The sequence below is a fragment of the Aegilops tauschii genome, chromosome 1 (assembly GCF_002575655.3).
Source record: "Aegilops tauschii subsp. strangulata cultivar AL8/78 chromosome 1, Aet v6.0, whole genome shotgun sequence".
Taxonomy (NCBI): Eukaryota; Viridiplantae; Streptophyta; class Magnoliopsida; order Poales; family Poaceae; genus Aegilops; species Aegilops tauschii.
The window spans coordinates 59,343,595-59,366,376 of record NC_053035.3 but is presented as its reverse complement, the minus strand read 5'-3'; the positions used below and the strand labels follow the sequence as shown (position 1 = coordinate 59,366,376).

At 44.4% G+C, this 22,782-nt stretch overlaps 1 protein-coding gene across 3 annotated transcripts; it reads right to left on the bottom strand.

Moving 5' to 3' along the window:
* Nucleotides 1–13,541: 13,541 nt before the first annotated feature.
* LOC109732094 (uncharacterized) lies at nt 13,542–22,156 on the bottom strand. 3 transcript variants are annotated; one of them, XM_073508044.1, is made up of 8 exons: nt 21,529–22,139; nt 21,330–21,431; nt 21,152–21,233; nt 21,023–21,042; nt 20,402–20,456; nt 19,363–19,433; nt 16,936–17,028; nt 13,542–13,629 (listed from the first exon to the last, which is right to left on the bottom strand). In XM_073508044.1, the coding sequence occupies exons 1-8, from the start codon at nt 21,976–21,978 to the stop codon at nt 13,570–13,572; spliced, it is 933 nt and encodes a 310-aa protein (XP_073364145.1). In that variant the 5' UTR covers nt 21,979–22,139; the 3' UTR covers nt 13,542–13,569. The 3 variants fall into 3 exon arrangements, with proteins under 3 accessions (XP_073364145.1, XP_020146873.1, XP_020146874.1); XM_020291284.4 differs by lacking the exon at nt 13,542–13,629 and adding an exon at nt 16,504–16,848 and having other exon boundaries at nt 21,529–22,156; XM_020291285.4 differs by lacking the exon at nt 13,542–13,629 and adding an exon at nt 16,504–16,848 and having other exon boundaries at nt 19,363–19,430.
* Between the last annotated feature and the right edge of the window lie 626 nt (nt 22,157–22,782).

The following is a 22,782-nucleotide window of genomic DNA, read 5'->3' as shown; positions in this document are numbered from 1 at the left end:
TCGATCCTCATTCGTGGCCTCCGACGGCGACGGCGACGGCGCGAGTGCGGGAGCTCGGCGCAAGGCAGGCGGCGGTGCATAACTGATGCTATGAGATCCCCTTTCCTCTCTGGTGAAACCCTAGGCGTGGCCTAAAGACTTGCAGCAGTCCTGGCCCATGTAGTTTTCCTTCTCATCGGTTTTGGAACCTTCTCCTATCGTTTTTTTTCTTTCGGGCGGTTTTTCCAGGATGGGTTTGTTCGGTTTTATTTTAAAAAAAATCATGTGACTTTTTCAAATTCATAAAAAAAAGGAAAACGTTTTGTTTCGTCCGGATGATTTTCCCCTCCTTTAAACCGACTCCTGCGTGCAACACGTGTCCCAGGCCACCCACCGCTCCATCCCAGCCTTATCTCCTTGCAACCCGTCTTCTCCACTCGTTTTCTCTCTTTTCCCATGTCTTCCTTGTTCACCACTGACAGGGGAGAGGCCAGCAATCCCATGGCGAGCATCACCAACCACCACAGCTGGGAACCGGGAGGGACCGCCGCCGACGCATGATGCTACTCTGGCGCATCTGCCACCATTCTGGTGCAATCCCGCCATAGCTGCAGCTTGCCATTTGATGTAAGCTGTTGTTACTGTCGTTGTTGGCCGCCATGGCTAGCCGTCAATCCAATGATGCTACCTGGCTGCAATCCCGCCAAGGCCCTCATGCCCGTCAATCCCATGATGCAACTCTACTCTACTGAATCCCTCCCTGGCCGTGTGCTGTCGTTTCTGTGCGCTGCATCGAAGCATCCATCGGCGCCGTCAATGTTACCTCGCTGCATCCCCCGTCCCCGTCGCACCACCTGTCGGCGCCGCCTGTTGTTGTTGCTGTCTTTGCATCGAAAGCATCCGTCGGTGCGGCCGTGTGTAGTCGACTTGTCGCTGTTGCATTGTTGCATCCGCCATCGTCGCCGCATCTGCGTTGCAGCATCCGCCGCCGCCGGTGCTGCCATGGAGCTCGCCAGGCCACTTTGCTACAATGGAGCATCGCCAGGTCTGCGGAGCTGCAATGAAACGCCGAGGCGTCGTCGAAAGCTCCGTCGGGTTGCAATGAATCACCGCTGGAGCTGTAATGAATCATCACCGGAGCTGCATTGAAGCACCGCCGGAGGCATTGAAGCTTCGCCGGGGTTGCATCGAAGCGCCGCCGAGGCTGCAATGGAGCGCCGCGGGGCGCCGTCGGTGATGCGCGGTGCTGTCGTGGGCTAGCGCTGTGTGGTGCTGGCATGGGAGCTGCCGGATCCTGTGGCTGGGTGCGATTGAATCGGACGGTTCTTGGGACGGTATAAATTTGCCTAAAATCAATCGGCTGATTTGTAGCAGCCGCCTAAAAAAGATCGGAAACGCTGATGATCTACCGGCTGATTTCTGGGAAGAAGTCCGCCACCTGCAGCAGTTGACACGTGTTCTAGGGCCCACACAACACATCGCCATGTTTCCAGAAAAATCTCACGCATCTTATCCCCACCCGTCTTCTCCTTTCCTCATCGTCCGCATGCTGGTCCAGCCGCAGCCATGGCTAGGCCAGCGCGGAGGCACGCCACCACCACCACCACACGCTGCTACAGCTCCGTCCACCTCGCCCTCCCACACCCAATCCGACCTTCGCCCTCCTAGATGCAGCCCGCCCAGTTCACTCCGCCGTCGGCCATGGCACGGCCGCGCACAGCCACCGGAGCTCCAATACCCGCCGGCCACCTAGCGGCAACAACGCATCCCTGCCGACCGGATTGATGGACCCACAAAATACGCCACGTGTGACGGGGAGCGCCATCTTATCTCTGCAAAAACGGTGTTGTTACAGGAATGGTGGCAGACTGCGCAAGTACGCGAGCAGACGGGGATGCTATTGCAAATTTTGCAACAGGGTCCTGTTGCGGAAAATTAGATGCGGCGGAGATGTTGTTTTAATTTTTGCAATAAGGATCTTGTTGCAGAAAATTAGACGCAACGGAAGATGTTGCAATTTTTGCAACAAGGATCTTGTTGCAGAAATTTAGACGAGTGGAAGATGTGCAGAAATTAGACGCGTGAAAAATGTTGTTGCAGAAAATTAGGCGCGGCGGGAGATATTGTTTGCAATTTTTCTAAGGGTCTTGTTGTAGAAAACTAAAGAAGAAGAGGTTTTGCAATATGGGTCTTGTTGCAGAAAATTGTAGAAGATGAGGTTTCGCAACAAGCTTTTGTTGCAGGAAATCAGAGAAGACTAGATCTTGCAATAAGAGCATCGTTGCAGGAAATTAGAGAGGAGGATTGAACGGCTCGCATCACGCATCGAATGGCTCGCGAGACACTTGTTTCTGCAACTCGACTGTTGTTTCAGGAATTAAAGGGTCGAGGGAGGAGACCGAGCCGCGCGCCAAAAGTAGATCGGACGGCTGCGGGCGCGTACATTGAAGGGCCGTCGGGGTGGCGGATGTTTCATACGGATCACCCGGCGGACGCGCAAAAAAAATCAATTTGCAAACATTTTTTTAGGATTTTTTTTCAAATACACAAAGTTTTTTAAAAAATCCGTGAACATTTTTTAACCTCGTAAACATTTTTTGAATACATGGATTTTTTAAATTCCACAAAGTTCTTGAAAAGTCAACAATCAACAATCAATGGTCAAACACTTAATTTATGCCCATGATCAAAAAAATAGAATCATCATGCAACACTTGAGGTAGTCTTAGAGGTGAGCTAGGAATCTATTTACTGTTTATTATTCCACACGTGCATATGAGTTTTTCTCTGAGCCTTGTGATTATTGCAGATTCGAGAACCATACCAGTTGTATCATAGAAAATAAACATTAGTTACCCACATGAAACTAAATAATAACTTTTATTATTGTCTTTAGGGAATATTTCCAACATAGTCAGCGTCGACCACCATGTGGGCCAACCATGTGTCCCCATGACTATGTGCATGCTTCTCTCTCCATCCCTCCCTCCCTCTCCCTCTCCTTCCCTCCCTCTCTCCCCCTCCCGCCCCTCTCTCTCTCCCTCCCTCACTCTCTCTCTCTCTCTCTTCCTCTCTTCCTTTGTTCGAATAAAAGCAACCTCATGCACCACCTGGGAGCCACTAAAGTCGGGCCGCACAGCCGGTAGCCATTGCTACGACTCTACCTCAACACTCATGGATCTCTGCTTCTCTATGCCCTAGTTTGTCTCCTCTCTTAAGGTGGTGGTGGGTGGAGGGGCTCAATGTCATCATCGACCTTGGAGGAAGATGGTTTGGGGATTTGCTCAATCCGGCTCCGAACAGGCTCCTATGAGCCCGAGACAGACATTGAGGTCAGTGCTCCAAATGAAAGTTAGATTGAGTTTGATTTTTCTTTAAGTTGCAAAAAAAAATTGACATGTTGGAAGCTCATGTGTTTTGCTGCAAACACATGGACAACATGTTGGGATGATCATGGACGTATGTTACAAAGTGTGTGTTTATGTTGAAAGGTTGTTTTTTGCGGTGTTGCAAGTGTTGGCTTGTATGTTGTATATGTATAAACCCCAAAATACTGTGTATTCTAAAATTACTTTTCAAGATAATTCACCGCTTGTATGTGAAGGAAATATGCCCTAGAGGCAATAATAAAGTTATTATTTATTTCCTTATATCATGATAAATGTTTATTATTCATGCTAGAATTGTATTAACCGGAAACATAATACTTGTGTGAATACATAGACAAACAGAGTGCCACTAGTATGCCTCTACTTGACTAGCTCGTTGATCAAAGATGGTTATGTTTCCTAGCCATAGACATGAGTTGTCATTTGATTAACGGGATCACATCATTAGGAGAATGATGTGATTGACTTGACCCATTACGTTAGCTTAGCACTCGATCGTTTAGTATGTTGCTACTGCTTTCTTCATGACTTATACATGTTCCTATGACTATGAGATTATGCAACTCCCGCTTACCGGAGGAACACTTTGTGTGCTACCAAACATCACAACATAACTGGGTGATTATAAAGGTGCTCTACAGGTGTCTCCGAAGGTACTTGTTGGGTTGGCGTATTTTGAGATTAGGATTTGTCACTCCGATTGTCGGAGAGGTATCTCTGGGCCCTCTCGGTAATGCACATCACTTAAGCCTTGCAAGCATTGCAACTAATGAGTTAGTTGTGGGATGATGTATTATGGAACGAGTAAAGAGACTTGCCGGTAACGAGATTGAACTAGGTATTGAAATACCGATGATCGAATCTCGGGCAAGTAACATACCGATGACAAAGGGAACAACGTATGTTGTTATGCGGTCTGACCGATAAAGATCTTCGTAGAATATGTGGGAGCCAATATGAGCATCCAAGTGCCGCTATTGGTTATTGGCCGGAGACGTGTCTCAGTCATGTCTACATAGTTCTCGAACCCGTAGGGTCCGCACGCTTAACGTTTCGATGACAGTTATATTATGAGTTTATATGTTTTGATGTACCGAAGGTTGTTCGGAGTCCCGGATGTGATCACGGACATGACGAGGAGTCTCGAAATGGTCGAGACATGAAGATTGATATATTGGATGACTATATTCGGACACCGGAATGGTTCCGGGGGTTATCGGATATATACCGGAGTACCGGGGGGTTACCGGAACCCCCCCCCCCCCCCGAGGCTATTGGGCCTCATGGACCCAATTGGTGGAAGAGGAGAGGCGGCCAAGCGGCAGCCGCGCGCCCCTCCCCCCCCAGTCCGAATTGGACAAGGAGGGGGGCGGCGCCCCCCCCCCTTTCCTTTCCCCCTCTCTCCTTCCCTCTCCTCTCCTAGTCCAACAAGGGAGGGAGTCCTACTCCCGGTGGGAGTAGGACTCCTCCTGGCGCGCCTCCTCCCTGGCCAGCCGCACCTCACCCCTTGCTCCTTTATATACGGGGGCAGGGGGCACCCCAAAGACACAACAATTGATCGCTTGATCTTTTAGCCGTGTGCGGTGCCCCCCTCCACCATAGTCCACCTCGATAATACTGTAGCGGTGCTTAGGCGAAGCCCTGCATCGGTAGAACATCATCATCGTCACCACGCCGTCGTGCTAACGAAACTCTCCCTCAACACTCGACTGGATCGGAGTTCGAGGGACGTCATCGGGCTGAACGTGTGCTGAACTCGGAGGTGTCGTGCGTTCGGTACTTGATCGGTCGGATCGTGAAGACGTACGACTACATCAACCGCGTTGTGCTAACGCTTCCGCTTTCGGTCTACGAGGGTACGTGGACAACACTCTCCCCTCTCGTTGCTATGCATCACCATGATCTTGCGTGTGCGTAGGAAATTTTTTGAAATTACTATGTTCCCCAACAGTGGCATCCGAGCCTGGTTTTATGCGTTGATGTTATATGCACGAGTAGAACACAAGTGAGTTGTGGGCGATATAAGTCATACTGCTTACCAGCATGTCATACTTTGGTTCGGCGGTATTGTTGGATGAAGCGGCCCGGACCGACATTACGCGTACGCTTACGCGAGACTGGTTCTACCGACGTGCTTTGCACACAGGTGGCTGGCGGGTGTCAGTTTCTCCAACTTTAGTTGAACTGAGTGTGGCTACGCCCGGTCCTTGCGAAGATTAAAACAGCACCAACTTGACAAACTATCGTTGTGGTTTTGATGCGTAGGTAAGAACGGTTCTTGCTCATCCCGTAGCAGCCACGTAAAACTTGCAACAACAAAGTAGAGGACGTCTAACTTGTTTTTGCAGGGCATATTGTGATGTGATATGGTCAAGGCATGATGCTATATTTTATTGTATGAGATGATCATATTTTGTAACCGAGTTATCGGCAACTGGCAGGAGCCATATGGTTGTCGCTTTCTTGTATGCAATGCAAACGCCCTGTAAAGCTTTACTTTATCACTAAGCGGTAGCGATAGTCGTAGAAGCATAAGTTGGCGAGATGACAACGATGCTACGATGAAGATCAAGGTGTCGCGCCGGTGACGATGGTGATCATGACGGTGCTTCGGAGATGAAGATCACAAGGACAAATGATGATGGCCATATCATATCATTTATATTGATTGCATGTGATGTTTATCTTTTATGCATCTTATCTTGCTTTGATTGACGGTAGCATTATAAGATGATCCCTCACTAAATTATCAAAGTATAAGTGTTCTCCCTGAGTATGCACCGTTGCGAAGTTCTTCGTGCTGAGACACCACGTGATGATCGGGTGTGATAGGCTCTACGTTCAAATACAACGGGTGCAAAACAGTTGCACACGCGGAATACTCAGGTTAAGCTTGACGAGCCTAGCATATAACAGATATGGCCTCAGAACACGGAGACCGAAAGGTCGAGCGTGAATCATATAGTAGATATGATCAACATAGTGATGTTCACCGTTGAAACTACTCCATCTCACGTGATGATCGGACATGGTTTAGTTGATATGGAACACGTGGTTACTTAGAGGATTAGAGGGATGTCTATCTAAGTGGGAGTTCTTAAGTAATATGATTAATTGAACTTAAATTTATCATGAACTTAGTACCTGATAGTATCTTGCTTGTCTATGTTGATTGTAGATAGATGGCCCGTGCTGTTGTTCCGTTGAATTTTAATGCGTTCCTTGAGAAAGCAAAGTTGAAAGATGATGGTAGCAATTACATGGACTGGGTCCGTAACTTGAGGATTATCCTCATTGCTGCACAGAAGAATTACGTCCTGGAAGCACCGCTGGGTGCCAGGCCTGCTGCAGATGCAACTGACGACGTTAAGAACGTCTGGCAAAGCAAAGCTGATGACTACTCGATAGTTCAGTGTGCCATGCTTTACGGCTTAGAACCGGGACTTCAACGACGTTTTGAATGTCATGGAGCATATGAGATGTTCCAGAAGTTGAAGTTAATATTTCAAGCAAATGCCCGGATTGAGAGATATGAAGTCTCCAATAAGTTCTACAGCTGCAAGATGGAGGAGAATAGTTCTGTCAGTGAGCATATACTCAAAATATCTGGGTATAATAATCACTTGATTCAACTGGGAGTTAACCTTCCGGATGATAGCGTCATTGACAGAATTCTCCAATCACTGCCACCAAGCTACAAGAGCTTCGTGATGAACTATAACATGCAAGGGATGGATAAGACGATTCCCGAGCTCTTCGCAATGCTAAAGGCTGCGGAGGTAGAAATCAAAAAGGAGTATCAAGTGTTGATGGTCAATAAGACCACCAGTTTCAAGAAAAAGGGCAAAAGGAAGAAGAAGGGGAACTTCAAGAAGAACAGCAAGCAAGTTGTTGTTCAGGAGAAGAAACCCAAGTCTGGACCTAAGCCTGAGACTGAGTGCTTCTACTGCAAGCAGACTGGTCACTGGAAGCGGAACTGCCCCAAGCATTTGGCGGATAAGAAGGATGGCAAGGTGAACAAAGGTATATGTGATATACATGTTATTGATGTGTACCTTACTAATGCTCGCGGTAGCACCTGGGTATTTGATACTGGTTATGTTGCTAATATTTGCAACTCGAAACAGGGGCTACGGATTAAGCGAAGATTGGCTAAGGACGAGGTGACAATGCGCGTGGGCAATGGTTCCAAAGTCGATGTGATCGCGGTCGGCACGCTACCTCTACATCTACCTTCGGGATTAGTTTTAGACCTAAATAATTGTTATTTGGTGCCAACGTTAAGCATGAACATTATATCTGGATCTTGTTTGATGCGAGACGGTTATTCATTTAAATCAGAGAATAATGGTTGTTCTATTTATATGAATAATATCTTTTATGGTCATGCACCCTTGAAGAGTGGTCTATTTTTGTTAAATCTCGATAGTAGTGATACACATATTCATAATATTGAAGCCAAAAGATGCAGAGTTGATAATGATAGTGCAACTTATTTGTGGCACTGCCGTTTAGGTCATATCGGTGTAAAGCGCATGAAGAAACTCCATACTGATGGACTTTTGGAACCACTTGATTATGAATCACTTGGTACTTGCGAACCGTGCCTCATGGGCAAGATGACTAAAATGCCGTTCTCCGGAACTATGGAGAGAGCAACAGATTTGTTGGAAATCATACATACAGATGTATGTGGTCCGATGAATGTTGAGGCTCGTGGCGGATATCGTTATTTTCTCACCTTCACAGATGATTTAAGCAGATATGGGTATATCTACTTAATGAAACATAAGTCTGAAACATTTGAAAAGTTCAAAGAATTTCAGAGTGAAGTTGAAAATCATCGTAACAAGAAAATAAAGTTTCTACGATCTGATCGTGGAGGAGAATATTTGAGTTATGAGTTTGGTCTTCATTTGAAACAATGCGGAATAGTTTCGCAACTCACGCCACCCGGAACACCACAGCGTAATGGTGTGTCCGAACGTCGTAATCGTACTCTACTAGATATGGTACGATCTATGATGTCTCTTACTGATTTACCGCTATCGTTTTGGGGTTATGCTTTAGAGACGGCCGCATTCACGTTAAATAGGGCACCATCAAAATCCGTTGAGACGACGCCTTATGAACTGTGGTTTGGCAAGAAACCAAAGTTGTCGTTTCTTAAAGTTTGGGGCTTCGATGCTTATGTGAAAAAGCTTCAACCTGGTAAGCTTGAACCCAAATCGGAAAAATGTGTCTTCATAGGATACCCAAAGGAGACTGTTGGTACACCTTCTATCACAGATCCGAAGGCAAGACTTTTGTTGCTAAATTCGGAATCTTTCTGGAGAAGGAGTTTCTCTCGAAAGAAGTGAGTGGGAGGAAAGTAGAACTTGATGAGGTAATTGTACCTGCTCCCTTATTGGAAAGTAGTTCATCGCAGAAACTAGTTTCTGCGACGCCTACACCAATTAGTGAGGAAGTTAATGATGATGATCATGGAACTTCAGATCAAGTTGTTACTGAACCTCGTAGGTCAACCAGAGTAAGATCCGCACCAGAGTGGTACGGTAATCCTGTTCTGGAGGTTATGCTACTAGACCATGACGAACCTACGAACTATGAAGAAGCGATGGTGAGCCCAGATTCCGCGAAATGGCTTGAGGCCATGAAATCTGAGATGGGATCCATGTATGAGAACAAAGTGTGCACTTTGGTTGACTTGCCCGATGATCGGCAAGCAATTGAGAATAAATGGATCTTCAAGAAGAAGACTGACGCTGACGGTAATGTTACTGTCTATAAAGCTCGACTTGTTGCAAATGGTTTTCGACAAGTTCAAGGGATTGACTACGATGAGACCTTCTCACCCGTAGCGATGCTTAAGTCTGTCCGAATCATGTTAGCAATTGCTGCATTTTATGATTATGAAATTTGGCAAATGGATGTCAAAACTACATTCCTGAATGGATTTCTGGAAGAAGAGTTGTATATGATGCAACCGGAAGGTTTTGTCGATCCAAAGGGAGCTAACAAAGTGTGCAAGCTCCAGCGATCTATTTATGGACTGGTGCAAGCCTCTCGGAGTTGGAATAAACGCTTTGATAGTGTGATCAAAGCATTTGGTTTTGTACAGACTTTTGGAGAAGCCTGTATTTACAAGTGAGTGGGAGCTCTGTAGCATTTCTATTATTATATGTGGATGACATATTGCTGATTGGAAATGATATAGAATTTCTGAATAGCATAAAGGGATACTTGAATAAGAGTTTTTCAATGAAAGACCTCGGTGAAGCTGCGTATATATTGGGCATCAAGATCTATAGAGATAGATCAAGACGCTTAATTGGACTTTCACAAAGCACATACCTTGACAAAGTTTTGAAGAAGTTCAAAATGGATCAAGCAAAGAAAGGGTTCTTGCCTGTGTTACAAGGTGTGAAGTTGAGTAAGACTCAATGCCCGACCACTGCAGAAGATAGAGAGAAGATGAAAGATGTTCCCTATGCTTCAGCCATAGGCTCTATCATGTATGCAATGTTGTGTACCAGACCTGATGTGTGCCTTGCTATAAGTTTAGCAGGGAGGTACCAAAGTAATCCAGGAGTGGATCACTGGACAGCGGTCAAGAACATCCTGAAATACCTGAAAAGGAATAAGGATATGTTTCTCGTTTATGGAGGTGACAAAGAGCTCATCGTAAATGGTTACGTTGATGCAAGCTTTGACACTGATCCGGACGATTCTAAATCGCAAACCGGATACGTGTTTACATTGAACGGTGGAGCTGTCAGTTGGTGCAGCTCTAAACAAAGCGTCGTGGCGAGATCTACATGTGAAGCGGAGTACATAGCTGCTTCGGAAGCAGCAAATGAAGGAGTCTGGATGAAGGAGTTCATATCCTATCTAGGTGTCATACCTAGTGCATCGGGTCCAATGAAAATCTTTTGTGACAATACTGGTGCAATTGCCTTGGCGAAGGAATCCAGATTTCACAAGAGAACCAAGCACATCAAGAGATGCTTCAATTCCATCCGGGATTTAGTCCAGGTGGGAGACATAGAAATTTGCAAGATACATACGGATCTGAATGTTGCAGACCCGTTGACTAAGCCTCTTCCATGAGCAAAACATGATCAGCACCAAGGCTCCATGGGTGTTAGGATCATTACTGTGTAATCTAGATTAGGTACTCTAGTGCAAGTGGGAGACTGAAGGAAATATGCCCTAGAGGCAATAATAAAGTTATTATTTATTTCCTTATATCATGATGAATGTTTATTATTCATGCTAGAATTGTATTAACCGGAAACATAATACTTGTGTGAATACATAGACAAACAGAGTGTCACTAGTATGCCTCTACTTGACTAGCTCGTTGATCAAAGATGGTTATGTTTCCTAGCCATAGACATGAGTTGTCATTTGATTAACGGGATCACATCATTAGGAGAATGATGTGATTGACTTGACCCATTACGTTAGCTTAGCACTCGATCGTTTAGTATGTTGCTACTGCTTTCTTCATGACTTATACATGTTCCTATGACTATGAGATTATGCAACTCCCGTTTACCGGAGGAACACTTTGTGTGCTACCAAACGTCACAACGTAACTGAGTGATTATAAAGGTGCTCTGCAGGTGTCTCCGAAGGTACTTGTTGGGTTGGCGTATTTCGAGATTAGGATTTGTCACTCCGATTGTCGGAGAGGTATCTCTGGGCCCTCTCGGTAATGCACATCACTTAAGCCTTGCAAGCATTGCAACTAATGAGTTAGTTGTGGGATGATGTATTACAGAACGAGTAAAGAGACTTGCCGGTAACGAGATTGAACTAGGTATTGAAATACCGACGATCGAATCTCGGGCAAGTAACATACCGATGACAAAGGGAACAACGTATGTTGTTATGCGGTCTAACCGATAAAGATCTTCATAGAATATGTGGGAGCCAATATGAGCATCCAGATTCCGCTATTGGTTATTGACCGGAGACGTGTCTCGATCATGTCTACATAGTTATCGAACCCGTAGGGTCCGCACGCTTAACGTTTCGATGACAGTTATATTATGAGTTTATATGTTTTGATGTACCGAAGGTTGTTCGGAGTCCCGGATGTGATCACGGACATGACGAGGAGTCTCTAAATGGTCGAGACATGAAGATTGATATATTGGATGACTATATTCGGACACCGGAATGGTTCCGGGGGTTATCTGATATATACCGGAGTACCGGGGGGGTTACCGGACCCCCCCCCCCCGAGGCTATTGGGCCTCATGGGCCCAATTGGTGGAAGAGGAGAAGCGGCCAAGGGGCAGCCGCGCGCCCCTCCCCCCCCCCAAGTCCGAATTGGACAAGGAGGGGGGCGGCGCCCCCCCCCCTTTCCTTTCCCTCTCTCTCCTTCCCTCTCCTCTCCTAGTCCAACAAGGAAGGGAGGGAGTCCTACTCCCGGTGGGAGTAGGAATCCTCCTGGCGCGCCTCCTCCTTGGCCGGCCGCACCTCCCTCGCCCCTTGCTCCTTTATATACGGGGGCAGGGGGCACCCCAAAGACACAACAATTGATCGCTTGATCTTTTAGCCGTGTGCGGTGCCCCCCTCCACCATAGTCCACCTCGATAATACTGTAGCGGTGCTTAGGCGAAGCCCTGCGTCGGTAGAACATCATCATCGTCACCACGCTGTCGTGCTGACGAAACTCTCCCTCAACACTCGCCTGGATCGGAGTTTGAGGGACGTCATCGGGCTGAATGTGTGCTGAACTCGGAGGTGTCGTGCGTTCGGTACTTGATCGGTCGGATCGTGAAGACGTACGACTACATCAACCGCGTTGTGCTAACGCTTCCGCTTTCAGTCTACGAGGGTACGTGGACAACACTTTCCCCTCTCGTTGCTATGCATCACCATGATCTTGCGTATGCGTAGGAATTTTTTTGAAATTACTACGTTCCCCAACAGTATGAATGGTTGGTAAAGTTCTTATAGCATCTTGACCTACCCAGCCGAACTAACGGGGTATTTTGATAGGGTCTTATTGGTGGAATTACCAATGGAGTGGATCTTGCTAGTTTTTTTATAGGTGAAGAAATTAAATATGTAGGGGTGTAAGTCCATCCAATAGAGATAGGTTGAGGAGAAATAAAGGAGAAAACTAACCTTGCAAATCGGTACTTTGCCTTCCTCGATGTACACACCATAGTAAGCAATATGAAACGAGTGACTTGATACTAGACTAAAATTAATGATCGATAAAGTTTCCGGTGAGCTACCCAAGGAAAAAGTCACAACAAAGAGACTCTTAGACATTGACCCACCAGAGGACGAATAACTTCATGTCAATGTCAACTGCCCAAGCCTTTTATATAGGGTCAGGCTTTTCTATGCGGATGATACATAGCTCATTCTTATTTGTGTTACGATTTTCCTATTTTTGTGGGTTATTTGTTGTGTGCCTGCTTACTGGAGATGTGAATTTGATATCCATAGGCATAGAAGGCATTAGGAAGTTTCAATAAATCGCTAGAATTACAACATGCACGATATCGGCTGCAGTCGCTGCTTCCTGGTACAATTTATGATGGGTGATAGAGGTTCTCAAATCAAAAGGAAACTAAGTGTTAAGAGTGGCTGCCACTGCTTCCTCGACTACTGGTGCATTTTAATATAGGCAATCAGGATGGGCGCCATAGTTAGTCATTTGTGTATATGTGCAGCTTAAAGTTTGGTCTTAGCGAATCATGCAGTGGCTAGCTGGTCCCCATGTTTGTTAATCCTGAGTTATACATTGTGAAATCAAATTTCATACAGCTATTCTAGTTAAAATTCTCTGTATGTCAGATAAACCTCTTCGTACAAACTAGCAGGATTTTCAACAAGAAATCGATGCAGCACCAAAATATCAGGTTTGTCTTGATGCACTACAAAGAATTCTGGGCAAAACAATTGTATTCGTTAAGTTGCGACCACAGTTTTGCAAGAATTTGTTGTGATACAAAGGATGAAGAGAAACTAGAACTACAAGGTTTGCATGTAGAAATCTTGGGCTCTTGGATGCATGCAATGAAACCTAGTAAACGAAAATCACATCAGAGACGCCATTCTTCCCCTCTCCAAAATATTACGCTCTTGGATGCGTCCAAACGCACCAACAGCCTGCCATTCCCCCCTTCAGAATGTAGCCCCTCACAGCCAACCGTACAATAGATTTTGTTTCCTATTCATCATCAAAAAAGTTGTCCAAAGGGACCTCACTCGGTTTAGCCACATCAGAATCCTGCCCAGTAAACAAAACATTAGTTAAATATACAGGTGCGTGTGTCGTTGTACTCACACAAATAATGCTATATCCATAGGATTTTTACCTGTGCTTTATCCGAGTCCTTCAATTTGGAACCAAGCATGTATGCGTCACGTAGAGGGGCCCAACCTGGCTCATCTTCACTTTCTCCAATATTCTAGAAAGCAGAACAATTATGAGTTACATGCACAGAAATCCAAGTAAAGTTCAGTTATATATGCAATACTGTATTAAAATATGTTGCAGAAACCTGCAGTTCAGCTAATTAATTACTCCAACCAGTGAAGCAGCTTAATTGGATAAACCAATGATCCAACTTTTTTACTACTGTTAGGCTGGTCACAATGGGGAGGAACTTAGGAGTAACATCACACACTCCAATACAACTTTGCTTATGTGGCACATATTTAATGAAGAGAGAGGTGATTGTGGTAACTAGCTAAGTTACCGGAACATCACACACTTCAAGAAACAATGAGTCTATAACCTAATAAATACATCGTTGCATGACACTACATAGATGTTCCTACCCACTATGGAGGTAGTAACATAGTCTAGGGAAGTGTGTAAGTTACTAGCTTATGTTCTTGCCCATTGTGACCAGCCTTAGGATCCCCTGTTCACACGATGATTATGGTAGGTATCCTAGTATTTATCCCCCAACTACTCGTATATCCTGCAGCTTTTACTGTCTTGTAGCTCATGGCAATCCTCGTTTTTCAAAAGTGCTAGCCTCAATAAATTAGACATAGTGTTCAAACTCCACTATGCCACCACGGTCACATTCATACGCAAAAGAGAAGGGGTGCGCAACGGGCTTTGCTTTAATGTTTCATTTACTTTGTACACCGAATAACTAGTTTCAAAATCGAGTCTTGCTTGAAGTTTAGTGTGACTGCTTGATAACACTAGCGATGATGACTTCCATTGTCCACAAACTTAATCGGACAGCACAACATTAATACCTAGTACCATAAGCCCCTAAACTGAAGGGGATGGACTTTTAGTGGAGAAAGAATTAGGTATAACTACCTTTGAGAACTTCGAAGATCCCTGGCCTTATTGTCCTTCCTCCTTCGTTAGATGGTACAGAGTGTTTTGCCAAAGCTGCTAGGACAAACAGGAAACCAATCAACCCATTTGGATATCAGTATAGAAATGGTTGTGAGCATCAAAACTGAACACAAAACATAGGCATGATGGTGTGCTAGCATCAAAAGAACTATAGCATGTGACATCTCCAGCTGTTTTCAGTTCTAATTGATTTTCAAGTTTGTCTGCAAATTATCAAACAAATGTACATCTACTGTTCTTATAGTCAAACCAATGATTCAGTGAAACATCAAGCTGTCATATTCAAACCATCTAAAATGTAAGCAGTTACTCCCTCCGTTCCAAAATAGATGACTCAACTTTATACTAACTTTAGTACAAAGTTGAGTCATCTATTTTCAAAGTTGAGTCATCTATTTTGGAACGGAGGGAGTATATGCCTCTCCCAACACTTGGTCATTCAGTTGCCCATTAAATGGTGTGGTATTTATAGAGTAGAAAGCAGACATGTATCATGTCCATTGCAACTCTAACTAACATCAACCAGAGCTTTGAAGCTCCGGACTGCACCCTAATTAGCTAAAGGCTTGATAAACTAGAGTCCAGGTCACCAAATTTCATTGTTCACAAGTTCCACTCTGCAATTGAGATGTTTGAAACGAAGGTTGCACATAATTCTTTTCAAGCTTGATTAAAACAACTACTACTCTTACAAGACTTTCAAAATAACAACACCCGCGTCACCAATTTATGTCATATTGTCATGACATGGGGTCATGGGTGCATGCAGATATTTCATTCTTGGATACAGATTGGAAGTAGAAAGGCAAGAAGAGGCAGTTAACATGATTTGCACAAGGCTCTCAAATAGCAGCAAAAATGGATAAAGATAACCAGATGGTAATACTAGTGACTAACTAGCATTTCATACAACAAATTGTATTTCAGACTACTGTTCTGTCTACAAAGAAACATGTTTTATTATCCAGTGAACAGATATGGTTGACTGGTTGGTAAAACAAAAGAAACATGTTTTCGAGATAAATCACCTCTTGTATGAATGGTTGGTAAAGTTCTTACAGCATTTGACCTACCACAAGGCTAATAAAGTTAATGATTGATGAAGTTTGAGCTGAACTACCCAAGGAGGAAGACACAAGAGATTCTTGGCCATTGACCAACCGGAGGACGAATAACTTTATGCCAATGTCAACCGCCCAAGTCTTTTATATAGGCTGATGCTTTTCTATGCACAGGATAAATAGCTCATTCTTGTTTGTGTTACAGTTTTCCTATTTTGTGGGCTATTTGTTTTGTACCTCCCTACCGGAGATGTGAATTTGATACCCATAGGCACCATGAATTTTCAATGAATCGCAAGAATCACAACATGCGCGAGCAGATTGGCTGCCGCTGCTTCCTGGTACATTCTCTGATGGACGATCATGATGGGTGATAGAAGCTCAAATCCAAAGAAAAATTAAGCGCTTCCTGGACTCCAGGTGCATTTTCCCGCAGATAATCAGGATGGGCGCCATAGTTAGTCGTTTGTGTATATGTGCATCTTAAAGTTTGGCCTTAGCAACGCATGCAGTAGCTAGCTGGTCCCCATGTTTGTTAGTCCTGAAAAACCTATTCCAGTTACATTTTGGAATCAAATTTCATACAGCTATTCCAGTTACAATTTGTCGGTATGCCAGAACAACCTCTTCGGACAAACTAGTAGGATTTCCGATTTTCAACAACAAATCATTGCAGCATAAAAATATCAGGTTTGTCTTAATGCACTAGAAAGAATTCTGGGCAAAACAATTATACTCATTAAGCTGTGACAACAATTCTGCAAGAATTTTGTTGTGATACAAGGATGAAGAGAAACTAAACCTACAAGGTTTGCATGTAGAAATCTTGCGCTCCTGGATGCATGCAATGAAACCTAGTAACCGAAAACCACATCAGAGACGCCATTCTTCCCCTCTCCAAAATCTTGCGCTCTTGGATGCATCCAAAAGCATCAACCACCCTCCATTCCCCCATTCAAAATGTAGCCCCTCAGCCAACCATGCAAATAGATTTTGTTTCCTATTCATCATCAGAAAAGTTGTCCAAAGGGACCTCACTCGGTTTAGCCACATCAGAATCCTGCCCAGTAAACAAGACATTAGTTAATTATACAGGTGCATGTGTTGTTGTACTACACAAATAATGCTATATCCAGAAGATTTTTACCTGCGCTTTATCCCAGTCCTTCAATTTGGAACCAAGCATGTATGTGTCACGTAGAGGGGCCCACCCTGGCTCATCTTCACCTTTGCCAATATTCTAATAAGCAGATCAATTATGAGTTACATGCACAGAAATCCACAAGTTGAGTTATATATGCAACACTGTATTAAAAATATGTTGCAAAATACTTAGAAACCTGCAGTTCAGCTAGTTAATTACTCCAACCAGTGAACTAGCAGCTTAATTGGATAAACCAATGATCCAGCTTTTTTTTACTACTGTTATTAGGATCCCCTGTTCACCTGATGATTATGGTAGGTATACTGGTATTTATCCCCCAACTACTCGTATATCCTGCAGCTTTTACTGTCTTATGGCTCATAGCAATCCTCATTTTTCAAAAGTGCTAGCCTCAATAAATTAGATATAGTGTTCAAACTCCACTATGCCATCACAGTCGCATTCATACGCAAAAGTGCTAGCCTCAATAAATTAGACATAGTGCTCAAACTCCACTATGCCATCACAGTCGCATTCATACGCAAAAGAGAAGGGGTCCGCAACGGGCTTTACTTTAATGTTTCATGTCAAGTTGCACTGTGGCAATTGTTTCCAGGTATCAGCTTACATGTTCCAACCATGCACAGTTTCATTTAATTTGTACACCAAATAACTAGTTTCAAAATCAAGTCTTGTTTGAAGTTTAGTGTGACTGCTAGATACACTAGCAACGATGACTTCCATTGTCCATAAATTTAATCGGACAATGCAGCATTAATACCTAGTACATAGCCCCTAAACTGAAGGGACAGACTTTTAGAGATTGTTTTGACAGAATCCGTTTAAATAAAACTGATTTCACCCCGAGGTTGTTAGACCGAACTGCGAGTACTCAGGGGACACTATGAGAGGGCAAGCAAAACAATTGTGGACTAGCACGGGAGAGACTCTTGATTGGTGAGCGGAGAACTGATTTCTATTGCCAGCACTTGGGCTGTATTTATAGTACAAGGGAGGGTCGGTTCCTGAAGTTTAAACCGACTATGGCTGCTAGTACAAGCAAAACCTGAATTTACTACTACCTGTCTACATACATTCACTTCCTTACTAAGAGAGCTCTACCTGACTATCCTGAAATGCTGCTGGGATAAGATAACCTGCTCCTAGCAGCATATTTTGACTTATGTTGCTGCGTTGAAGAGACTTCTGTTGACAGCATTTAACCCACAGAGGTTAGCACAAACTCTGTTTGCATATCTTAGTCAATCCGCGGATTACTAGAAATTGTTTCGCCTAAACTCATAATTTTACGTTGATGGAAAATCGACTAATAATCATTTTTACAAAAACACATTCTCTCATGAACCAACAAAAGCCAGTTCAGGATAGTTTCTTGCCGTGACATTAATGCCGCCACCATGAAGGTTTGTGCTGCCCCTTGCCAGTCATCGTCTTGCAATGATTACTCATGGTCGCCGTCGACGCTTCCCCCCTCCGCCACTCTCGGCCCTCGGCCAAGGTCGCCGACACTTCCGCCCGACGACATTGCCGGCCCTCACCCATGGTCGCCGCCATCGCTTCCGCCCCACGCCACTGCTGGCCCTTGCCCCGCCCAACAACATTGCCGGCCCTCACCCATGGTCGCCGTCATCGCTTCGGCCCTACACCACTGCCGGCCCTCGCCCATTGTCACTGGCGATGCTTCAGCCTTACGAGGCTATGCCACTGTCAATCCTCGCCCATGGCCACCAGCGCCACTTCCACCATCCGCCACAGCCGGCCCACTCCCATGGTCCTCGTCCAGTAACTACAGTTTCCATGTGAATCTGCTGTTTTGGCTGCCGGTGGAGGATTCATACAGGCAAGCTACAGGTTGAGGAGATCGAATCTTCCTACCACAGAGCAGCCGGACGACGTGACAATAGCTCCAGGGAGTCCCTCGCTGGATGTTGCTGACCAACAGCAACGCTAATGCTACTTCCTACAGTTTTCATGGTGCTGCTCTCAGGTCACTGCGGAGGATGGAGAGGACATCTTGCTCGGGCAAAGCTGTGACTTCGATCTCAGCGAGATAATGGTGTCAGCAGGAAGCAGCTGCTTATCGCAGCGGCCTCACAATCAGAAACATAATGCAGTATTTCTTCAATAGCATCATCAACATCATGCTCGGCCAAAGCTGTTGCAAGCAGTTGACGATCACATGTGTGTCCGTTGAGGGAGAGAGAGTTAAGGGGGAAATCTATTTAATACTCTCCCCGATATTTGAAGTTTTTAAGTCCAAACGAAGTATCCTATAAATCAGCTTCACCAAAACAACAGCCTAAAACTGGTTTTCCTAAAAATCCTCTTAAAACTGGTTTTGCTAATACTTGTTCCAAATACTAGTTATCCAAACAATCACTTAGTGAAGAAAGAATTAGGTATACATACCTTTGAGAACTTGGAAGATCCCTGGCCTTGTTGTCCTTCGCTAGATGGTACAGAGTGTTTTGCCAAAGCTGCTAGGACAAACAGGAAACCAATCAGCCCATTTGTATATCAGTATAGAAATGGTTGTGAGCATCAAAACTGAACGCAGAAGATAGGCATAATGTGCACAATCATGGGTCAATATGATGGTGTGCTAGCATCAAAAGAACTATAGCATGCGACATCTCCAGCTGTTTTCAGTTCTAACTGATTTTCAAGTTTGTCTGCAAATTATCAAACAAATGTACATCTACTGTTCTTACAGTCAAACATCAAATCGTCAAATTCAAACCCTCTAAAATGTAAGCAGTTATATTCCTCCCCCAACACTTGGTCATTCAGACCTCTAACTAACATCAACCTGAGCTTTGAAGCTCCAGACTGCACCTAATTAGCTAAAGGCTTGATAAACTATGAGTCCAGGTCGCCAAATTTCATTGTTTTTCATAAGTTTCACTGTGCAATTGAGATGTTTGAAAAGAAGATTTAACATAATTCTTTTCAAGCTTGATTAAACAACTACTACTCTTAGAAGACTTCAGAAATAACAACACCCGCAGTGCCAATTTATATGTCATATTGTGATGACACGGGGTCATGGGTGCATGCTGATATTTCATCCTTGGATACAGATTGAAAGCAGAAAGGAAAGAGTAGGCAGTTAACATGTTTTGCGTAAGGCTGATCTGTTTCAAACAGCAACAAAAATGGATAAAGATAAACAGATTGTAATAGTGGTAACTAACTGGCATTTCATACAGCAAATTGTATTTCAGACTACTGCTCTGTCTAACAAGAAACATGTTTGATCATCCTGTCAACAAATTATTTGGGTTGTCCCATGCCCACTAATGTTTTTCTTTTCCAGATAACTAATAAACAGCGATAATACAAAGTTTGGCCATCGATAAATTAGAAGTCTAAAAAAGTAGGCGAAGGTGTCAAATGAATCTTAAAATATTGGAGGAAGTCAATAGCATTGAAAAGGAAAAGGTCATACATTTGACATCTTTACTTGATGGATTCAAACCTTTCCTAGTCTGTCGCTTGCTCACCTGAAAAAGAAACAAATTTTAAGACTTACTAGTTAGGTAACACGATTCTTTTCCAAAGTATGTACAAAATAGAGTGCAAGAGAATATTAGGAAAGAACCTAAATGTTCCAATAGGTTTCAATTCTTAAGGATTCCAATAAAGTTAATCAAGTAACATACACCAGAAGAATTCATAAGGATTCAAATCCTCCAAAACCCTAATGAAATTCGCTTGAATCAAATAAGCCCATAGTAGGTAAGTAACTAAGTGTGGAACTAATTGCAGCTTGAACTAAGCAAATCTCTTTCTCGAATATATCCAGGCAACTGAACCGAGTGTGATATGTATGATAGTTGCCATATGTTGTTCATTAGAAAGAGATGGGAAAGGTATCATGGAGCCCCATCCAAGTCTTAGGAAATAACTGGCATTGCATAGCATATTTTGCTGAATGCCCAAAAATATTAGAACCAAAAATCTGCATTAAGATAAGAATCCATGGAAGCTCCCTAGAATGAATAATTATATTCACAACAAACAGAGCAACATATATGTCCAGCAGTTAAGAAAAGACAAGTGTGCTTACCTCATTGAACAACCTGACAACTGCATCATCAATAGAGTACATGAAAAGATGTTGGAGAGCAAGGGGTGAGTTTGGAGAAGTTTGATATTAGACGCAAGCAAAATGATACAGTAGAAAACAGAGCATTACCTCCTTGGGTTGCAACCTTGATAAGCATCTTTTCTTTGTTGTCAATAGCATTCTCAGGTATTTTATGACCCTTCTGCGCAGCCTACATTTGCCACAAAACAAGAGGTCATGCCCTGAACACAAATGCATTTTAAGTGCATGGTGAATTAGCAAGCAAGTGAATTGAGGTGTAGCATACAAGGCGCTTCTCCTTGCGGGCCTCTCCCTTGGACTTGTGCTCGTCCGCCTCCTCGGCCAACTTGGCGGCGACCAATTTCTTGTCCGCTGACAGAATTGGACCCTGGTAACAAGAAGAAAAAGTGTTAGCCCCCCTTTTATGTTATGCATCATCATGACAGAAATGTAAAAACGTTGAGAATTAGGGGAGTGTAACCAACCAGTGGGTTGTCGGCGAGCTTCTTCTCCATGATCTTGGTGAAGGCGGCCTGGAAAGCCCTGCAGCCTTCCTGGAACATGGTGACGGCCTTTTCTCCGTCGGACTCCCCGCCGGAGCTGGAGGCCTCCTCCTCGGACGAGGGGGCCTCTTTGAGGTCATCGTCGCCATCGGGAGCAGCATCACGTTGCTTCGGCGGCGGCCGTGGCTGTGACCTTCGTGGTCGGACTTGGGGGGCGTCGTCGTCGTCGTCGGAGTTGTAGTCGCGGGCGCGCTTCTCGAGCAGCTTGAGGAACTTGGCGCTCGGCTTGTGGCGGCGGCGGGTGGCGTCGTCGGGGCCCTTCAGCTTCTTGTTCTTCTTGTTGGGGTTGCCCTTCCCCTTGTTCTTGCGCTTGTGGGGGTTCCCGGCGGCGGCCGCGGCGGCCGGTGCGGGTTGCGCGGGGGCGTCCGCCATGGATGGAGCTCGCTAGGGTTCGGGCTGTAGGTTTTGCCTCTCGGCGGCGGCCTCCGCTTCCTTTGCAGGTCAGTGACGACGGTCGTGGCGGCGACGTGCGGTGGTGGCTAGCCGTCGATGGTAGTGGCGGCACGCGCGCTCGCGCGATGGGGAATTGGGGACTGGGGATTTAGGATTTAGGGTTTATGTGCGGTAAGGCCGGATAGAGAAGTACTGTGTTACCATGGGCTGGGCTAAATGCAAAGAAATGGGCCGCTGCTAGTCCTGGGGGAGCAGTTTTTCAGGAAGTTTTTGACCAGTTTCTTCACATGTTTTTTTCCTGTTTGTTTCTGTGATGGTTTTGACCGGGTTTTTTCATGATTTTCCCCTGTTTGTTTTTTGATGGTTTTGGACATTTTTCGCGTGGATTTTTTCCTGTTTGTTACTGTAGTGGTTTATGTATCTCTTTGACCGTCTTTTCTCCTGTTTTATGTGTTTCTTCATTGGTTTCTATGGGTTTAAAAAAAAATAAACACGTGTCTATTTTTTTTCAGTGCACATTGTATACTTTTTATACACAAGACATTTTTTACACACATTGAACATCTTTCAAATGCCTGATGTACACTTTTTTAGATACATGTTTTTTAACTTTTTAAAATATGTGTTAAAAATTTTAAGTAAATGTTCAAATGATAACAGATAGTTTATGTAACTAGGTGAACATTCTTTTCACATAGTTTACATATTATTATTAAATGTCAACAAAAAATTGAAATATTGAAAAAAAGGCCACTTATATTTTCTTCAATTTTACGCAACATT